Source organism: Nicotiana tomentosiformis, chromosome 4 (assembly GCF_000390325.3).
Source record: "Nicotiana tomentosiformis chromosome 4, ASM39032v3, whole genome shotgun sequence".
NCBI lineage: Eukaryota > Viridiplantae > Streptophyta > Magnoliopsida > Solanales > Solanaceae > Nicotiana > Nicotiana tomentosiformis.
The window spans coordinates 51,533,333-51,541,747 of record NC_090815.1 but is presented as its reverse complement, the minus strand read 5'-3'; the positions used below and the strand labels follow the sequence as shown (position 1 = coordinate 51,541,747).

At 42.1% G+C, this 8,415-nt stretch overlaps 1 protein-coding gene across 1 annotated transcript; it reads left to right on the top strand.

Moving 5' to 3' along the window:
• The first annotated feature begins 7,247 nt into the window (after positions 1 to 7,247).
• Positions 7,248 to 7,973, top strand: LOC138909665 (uncharacterized). Its single transcript, XM_070200876.1, has one exon. The coding sequence runs from the start codon at positions 7,248 to 7,250 to the stop codon at positions 7,971 to 7,973; it is 726 nt and encodes a 241-aa protein (XP_070056977.1).
• The last annotated feature ends 442 nt before the right edge of the window (positions 7,974 to 8,415 follow it).

Sequence of the window (8,415 nt, the reverse complement as noted above, 5' to 3'; positions counted from 1 at the left end):
ATGGGTAAAAGCTGCAAAGTACGAGGTGAGATTAGGCCATCAGTCTTAAGATGAACAGTAATGAAGAAGCATTAAAAGACTTAGCTTTATGCATATAGGATAAGCAACGAGAGTAACCTGGAGTTTGGTAGTAGACCTCAGTAACGATAAATCGAAGTACGAATTATGGTATAGTATGGCCTACTTAGATGAAGTTAAGCTAATGACGCCCAGAGGGACAGCTTGACATAATTTTATATATGAACACAAAGTGAAGCCTAAAGATTGGCTAAAAGCTGGAGGAAGAAAAAAAGGAGAGAAGAGTCGCATAGGCGCACTTACAAATTTAGAGTCGTACAGGCTGCATGATAGAAGGTAGCAATAGTTACAAGATTGGGAGGATTCCGACCACGAGTCGTGGTGTGAGAAAGAGGCTAAAAGGGGGGAATGCCCTGGCCTTTGGGATTCATTCACAGCACAGTTGCCTAGATGGCAAGAGGAGTACTAAAGTATTCGCAAGAGCTATAGGTTATGATAATGATAAGTGCATCAATCAACATTCGAGGACGAATGTTCCAAAGGGGGGAATGATGTTACACCCCATGTTTTCATATGTGAAAGTACGCCATAAGTAAATTGATGGAAACTCGGAAATGAGATGTTACATCCCACATTTTCGTATGTTGAAGTTTCGTCATAAGTTAATCGACGTAAGCTCGGGAATGAGATTATTTTGGGATTATAAGTATTAGGCTATTTCAAACAAGGGATAAGTAAATTCGTGAAGGTGAGAGGGTAAGCAAATCGAAGAAATGAAGTTTTGTCGAAATTTGACATTTTCGGACAAAATACGGCCCGAGCTAAAATACCCGATATTTATGGAGTAATGACATACAAGGTACCACATGACCATAATAGTAAGGTGTACACAGTGTGTTAAAAGTGAATAGTATTTTAAGTAATTTGAGACAATTCTTAATTATGTGGGTAATTGGTTAATTATTGGGTAATGGGATATTACCTAATTAATTAGGGATATATTGGATGAGGATTAAAATTGCATTATGTGGCAGCCCCCCCCCCCCCAAATTAAGTGACTCATAGATCTAGTTGAAAGGTGGCAAGCTAAAGTGTTAAATACAAGACACTACATCCCTCTACGTTTAAAGACATAAAAGATTGGCATTTTGGCTTCATTTGGACTTTAGATATTCAAGTAAGTAATATTATAATGTTTTCCTATTGCAAAGATTACAAAACAGACGTTAAGAATATATAGAGAGAATGCATAACATCTTCAACCAATTCCTACAAGGATTCCAGCATTAGCAACCTCAAACCAACGATATTTCAACAAGATTTCTTGAAATAAAAATTCCAACGAGATTTTTTAGCACCTTAGCAACGTGAGATTTTGCGATTCTAAGGGAGTACAGTGCAACCTTTTCCAAGAATATCATACGGATTTTTTCCTACTCCGAGTATGTTAAGGCTAAGCCCTTCCTTCATTTTTGGCATGATCTCATAATTACATGTGTTTGATAACAAAGCATAAAGAGAAGTTCATACTCCCGAAATTATATACATTATCCTAGTCTCATAAATTACAGTATTCTCCTTATCGAGACTTCATATTTAATTGAGTATTGTCTTCTTCCAGTCAAGAGAGTAGAGAGCCTATATATACAGTATTATAGTATTTTCATTACCATCGAGCTATAATCGATGGGCAGGCCCCTATTGGGCAACCTCTGATCAGATGGTAAGTTATATACCGAGCCTGCTGTGGCCGAGCACCTATGAGCGAGCCCAGTTGGCCGAGATACAAAGCCTAGTATGGCCGAGCACCTATATATTCTTAATGTCTGTTTTGTAATCTTTGCAATAGGAAAACATTATAATATTACTTACTTGAATATCTAAAGTCCAAATGAAGCCAAAATGCCAATCTTTTATGTCTTTACACGTAGAGGGATGTAGTGTCTTGTATTTAACACTTTAGCTTGCCACCTTTCAACTAGATCTATGAGTCACTTAATTTGGGGGGGGGGGGGTGCCACATAATGCAATTTTAATCCTCATCCAATATATCCCAAATTAATTAGGTAATATCACATTACCCAATAATTAATCAATTACCCACATAATTAAGAATTATCTCAAATTACTTAAAATACTACTCACTTTTAACACACTGTGTACACCTTACTATTATGGTCATGTGGTACCTTGTATGGCACTAGTCCATAAATACTTGGTATTTTAGCTCATGCCGTATTTTATCCCAAAATGTCAAACTTCGATGAAAATTCATTTCTTCGATTTGCTTACCCTCTCACCTTCACGAATTTACTTATCCTTTATTTGAAATAGTGTAATACGTATAATCCCAAAAAAATCTCATTCCCGAGCTTACGTCGATTAACTTACGACGAAACTTTAACATACGAAAATGCGGGATGTAACATCTTATTTTCGAGCTTCCATCAATTTACTTATGGCATACTTTCACGTACGAAAACATGGGGTGTAACACCATAGCAGGTGGTATTGATCTGTGATAGCAGCACACCCTCTCCTCAGCTGATTTGGTGAACCCCACTTCATTCCGGGGTCCTGCATCTCTTCTTCCATGTACATAGTGTTTTGAGGTATAGCCGGGGCCTTGTAGCTGGCACTGTCGCAGTACTCTTTTATTTTTGTTAGAGGCTCCGTAGACATAGTGTGGGTTGTATCTGGTTTTGGGAAGGTTAAACTAAAAATGTTGTAATCGTATCATCTCTTCCACTTTAACTATGATTGTACAATGTATTGTTTTGGAGACTTTTTAATGACGTAACTAATGGAAATGAACTGGTGTTGTTCACATGACCTCTTACTGTTTAATTAATGAAATGTATTCTTCTCTTTATTTATGGGTGAGTTGGGTAAAAGGCATTTTACAGGCTTGCTCGACCGGGGTATCTCGGTTGAGCGCCGATCGCGCTCCCTGAGGTCGGGGCATGACATTTTTCTTATTTGGTCCTCTTTTTATATTGGTCATATTCGAGTTGATGCTTGTTTGGCGCACTAATCGTGTCATATGAGGTTATAAATGGTATTTGGTGTGGCATGTCGGTGTAGCAGCTTATTGTAAGGCCCCGTAAAACTTTTCCTAAAAACCTGGATTCCGAGATGCCAAAGTAGGCATAGAGGTTAATAATAGTAGAAATTCTTCGCGGCGAGCTCAGAATTTTTGGATTGAACAGTATGCTAGGGAGTTGAAGGAAATTTCTTCCAGAAGTAGGCATTTTTGCGGCCATGGAACCCCTCTGCGGACCGCAGACTGGTTGCATAGTGGGGCAGATTTCTGGGGCATTTTTCATGCCCAATTTTGCGACCATTATGCGACCGCATAACCATTTCACGGGCTGCATTATTGTCGCATATCCCGCCTTGGGATTTTTCGGAGGGAGGTTCTGCGGTGCACTATGCGACCGCAGAACCGTTCTGCGGTGCATTATGCGACCACAGAATAGGTTTACGGGCCGCATACTGACCGCAGACCAGGCCAGTTTCTTTCCAGCTCTGGTACCCATTTTTGCGATCATTTTGCGGACCGCATAACCATTATGCGGTCTCATATGCGACCGCAGAACCCGTTCCGGAGATTCATTTTTGGGAATTTTAAACCCGACCCAATTCCGTTAAAACACACCCCATAGACCATTTTGAGCACATTTATGATATTTTAGAGTGAGAGGGAGAGTTCTTAGAGTGGGGGGGGGAATATTTAACCATTATCCATCGATTCTTGCTCAATCATTGAGGATTAACAAAGGGAGTCTTCACCCTAAAGGTAAGAATCTATGTTCTAGCTCTCAATTTCGAAATTTTGTAAAAATGGGGTAATTAGAGAGGCAATTATTGGGTGTGGGGGTTGTTGTCTTGCATGCATGTATCCTTGGGGTATGTGGGAAGATTATGAGCTAAAAATGGTAGAGAGTGGGTTGGGAAATGATGGAATCTTCCACAAAAGAGCCTTAGAACCTTAATGCACACCTAGTGTTTGATAAAATGCTCAAATGAGCTAAAACCATGATCATCTTCCTAATTTTTTGGTTCAACTTGTTATATTTCTAAAATAGATTGAAGTTGCTAAGAATTACGGATCATTTTAGAGTTTAGAAGCTCAATTTAGGTATGTTGGCTAAACCCCCTTCTTCTTAGAATCGAACCCCACGGTGTTCATGTAATTGGAGTAAGTCCCTGATCATTATTGAATTGGTTATTCCTAATGTGGTTGTGTTGAAGGGTGTTTGTTCAATGTTTATTCTAAATGCTTCATCATGTCATCTTGCCATTTGAGAATATGTTCAAAATGTGGATTATGTGTTAGGAATGTTAAAACTTCATGTCAAGACCGAAATAAAGGTTGTTATGCCAAATTGTATGAAAGGCCCCTATGTGCTTAAGATTTCCCAAATTGCTCATATGTGAATTAATGTCTCACATGGGAAGCCCTATTGATGTTGATAATGATAATGATATTTGAATGTGGAAAAGGGGACCGAAACTATGAAATACGGCCAAGTGCCAAGAATGACTTTGTAATTGTGATCACTAGTGCCAATGAACTTAAAGTATATGAAAAGAGTACGATGTGAGATGATTAACTAAAAAAGATAATGTCTCAAATGAGATGGCCTAGACGATCGGGCCGAGATCGGACTCCGTGTAAGAACACGGTGGTATTGTGGATGCAATTGTGAAAATGGTTGATGTCTCAAATAAGATGGCCTAGCCGACCGGGCCGTGATCGGATGCCATGGTGCACACATGGTGGTACTGTGCTGGAAATTATAATGAAATTGTGGTAATGTCTCAAATGAGATGACCTAGTCGCTCGGGTCGAGATCAGACTCCGTGTAAAGATATGGAGGTATTGTGAATTGTAGAATATCGGTACTAAAGATCACCCAACCTAATAATATGAAAATTGACTTGAAGACGTATATGATCCTTAACTTGTTGTTTTAATATTATTCGAAGCCATTATTGAATTCTTGACTGTTCCTCTTGTATTATTATTCATTCTATTTAGTTGGTGTTTAGATTTACATACTAGTGCTATTCAACGGTACTAACGTCCCTTTTGCCGGGGGCGCCGCATCTTTAAATGAATGCAGGTGGTTACATAGCAGACAATGTTGATCACAAATAGTGCTGCATCCTCTTCTCAGCGGATTCGGTGTGCCCCACTTCATTCTGGGGTCAAGTATTGCACCTTTTGTTTATATTGTGGTCACATTTTGAGGTATAGCCGGGGCCTTGTTGCTGGCACCATCATTACTCTCTTTGTATATTTAGAGGCTCCGTAGACACCATGTGGGTTGTATATGGGTGTTGGGAATGCTAAACAAGTTATGTTGAGTTTGATCACTTGTTCCACTCGAACTATAAGAAACGTGTACTTTGAGACTTAAAGGCGCAATGGCTAATGAAACGATTTAGGATTGTATGTATGAGCTTCCTATTGTATAAGTAATGAAATCACGTCTTGTCTAGATCATGGGTGAATTGGGTAGAAAGTATCTAATAGGCTTGCTCGGTCGGGTTCACTCGGTTGAGCGCCGGTCATGCTTCCCGAGGTTGGGGCATGACAAACTTGGTATTAGAGCCTAAGGTTTTAAAGTGTCCTAGGATATCTTAGAGCTATGTCTAGTAGAGTCCTTCTTATCGGTGTGTTGTCGACCACATCTATAAGTTGGAGGCTACTTGGACATTTAGGAATAATACCCTTCTTCGATATTCTGGATCGTGCGATGAAACTAATTGTGCAATTGTTCCTCCTCTAACTTGTGCATTCCTTTAACTGTCAGTATATGGCACCTAAGAAGAGAGCAAGAACTGGCCATGGAGCCAATGCTGCATTGGGAAGGGCATTTGACCCTTTACTTGAAGAGGCAGGTGAATACCCGAGGGGTGAGGATAATCCCCCGAATGCTACACTACCTGATTTCACTACACCTGTTCAGTCCACAGCAGTTCCTGCACCTACTGAGGGTGCAGCAGTTCCTCCAACCGATATTCCGATTCCACCTCCAGCCCCAGCTTCCAGTTCTGGTATTCTGATGGGGATCTTAGGGTAGCTATTTAGATACTAACATAGATAGTGGCTTCTCAAGCCCAGAGATCAAATGTTGCACCCACTTCGTCTAGCCAACAAGGGGATTCTAGTGGTTCTAGAGTGAACATGTTTCTTCAGTTGGATCCTCCGGTGTTCACGACTGCTAATCCCGAGAGGACGCACAGGACTTCATTGATGAGATGCAAAAGACTCTCCGAGTTATGCGCGCTACTGAGACAAAGGGAGTGGAGTTGGCCGCCTACCGCGTGAAAGGGGTGGGATATTCTTGGTTTGAGCTGTGGGAGGACTCTCGGGATGAGGGGAGCCTCCAGCGAGATGGAGTGAGTTTGTTGATGCCTTTATAGACAATTTCTTGCCTGCCGAGACTAGGACAGCCCGTGCTGCAAAGTTTGAGAATCTTAAACAAGGGAGTAAGAGTGTGTGGGAGTATCACATGGAGTTCGCGCGTCTGTCTAAATATGCCATTCTTATGTTGCCTACTATGGAGGCTAGAGTGCATCGGTTTGTGCAGGGCCTTAGCCCCTTGGTTATTAATGAGGCTGCTACAACTGCTTTGAATTCAGATATGAACTATGGGAAAATGGTAGCATTTGCTCAAGCTACAGAGGACCGCAAGTTGAAGAACAGAAGGGAGCGAGAGGGTACCAGCAAGGCCGGATCTGCAGGCAACTTTGGGGAGTCATTTGGTGGGGGAAGATCAGCTTTCAGGGAAGGGTCATCAGGCCCAACCCAGTCTCATGCTCAGTCTTCAGCCAGTGCACTGCCAGCGGGGCACAGTCAGTAGCAGGGGAGTCGCTTCAGGTCCAATCAGGGTAGCAGGGGACCCCACTATCAGGGCCGATCAGGAGGGAGATTCCCGCAGCAGCGGAGGCCCCCATGCCCTAGGTATGGGAAGATGCACTCGGGGATCTGCTACATGGACTTACCTATATGTTACGGGTGCAGATTGAGGGGTCATATTCAGAGGGACTGCCGTTCATCCTGCCAGGGTGCGGGCAGGGGCACAACACAGCCATCTAGTTCTGTAACTGCTACATCTTCAGTACCCCCTCCAGCATGAAGCACTCCAGCACCAGCAGGGCGTGGTGCATCTAGGGGTGGTGCGCAAAGTTCAGGAGGACCTAGCTATTTTTATGCTATGAGTGGTTGCCAGAGTGCAGAGGCTTCTCCAGATGTCGTCACAGGTATATTGTCTGTCCAAACTCATGATGTATATGCTCTTATTGATCCCGGTTCCACCTTGTCCTATGTTACCCCTTTTGTTGCTATGGAATTCGGGATAGAACCGAAACAGCTTCCTAAGCCGTTCTCTGTATCTACTCCGATTGGCGAGTCTATTATCTCTGCATGGGTTTATAGGGGTTATGTTGTCACGGTGCATGGTCGAGACACCGTGGTCGATCTCATTGAATTGGGGATGGTTGATTTTGATGTAATTATGGGAATGGATTGGCTTTATTCATGTTTTGCTATGCTCGACTGCCAAACTAGAACTGTGAGGTTTGAATTTCCCAATGAGCCAGTTGTTGAGTGGAAGAGGGATAATGTGGTGCTGAAGGGTATGTTTATTTCTTATCTTAAGGCCACGAAGATGATTAACAAGGGGTGTATATATTATTTGGTCTGGGTTATGGATACCGACGCTGAGGCACCTACACTCGAGTCTGTGCCAGTTGTGAATGAATTTCCAGAGGTCTTTCCTGATGAGTTCCCTGGGATTCCGCCAGATAGGGAGATTGATTTTGGGATTGATGTGATGCCAGGCACGCAACCTATATCAATTCCTCCCTACATAATGGCACCAGTAAAATTGAAGGAACTAAAGGAACAATTGAAGGACTTGTTAGAAAAGGGTTTCATATGACCGAGTATTTCACCATGGGGCGCACCGGTTCTCTTTGTGAGGAAGAAAGATGGATCACCGAGGATGTGTATTGACTACCGATAGCTCAACAAAGTCACAATCAAAAACAAATACCCACTACCAAGAATAAATGATTTGTTTGATCAGTTACAGGGTGCTAGATACTTCTCCAAAATTAATTTACGATCCGGGTATCACCAACTGAAGATTAGGGAGCAGGATATTCCGAAAATAGCTTTTAGGACTCGGTATGGGCATTTTGAATTTCTGGTGATGTCTTTTGGGCTAACCAATGCCTCAGCAGCTTTCATGGACCTTATGAATCGGGTTTTCAAGACTTTGCTCGACTCCTTTGTGATAGTGTTCATTGACGATATTCTTGTGTATTCACGAGGTCCGGAGGACCATGCCGATCATCTCAGGGCAGTGTTGCAGACTCTTC

Excerpts from the sequence above, each read along its gene's own strand:
- LOC138909665 (XM_070200876.1), top strand. The coding sequence starts at position 7,248 with ATGAGTGGTTGCCAGAGTGCAGAGGCTTCTCCAGATGTCGTCACAGGT.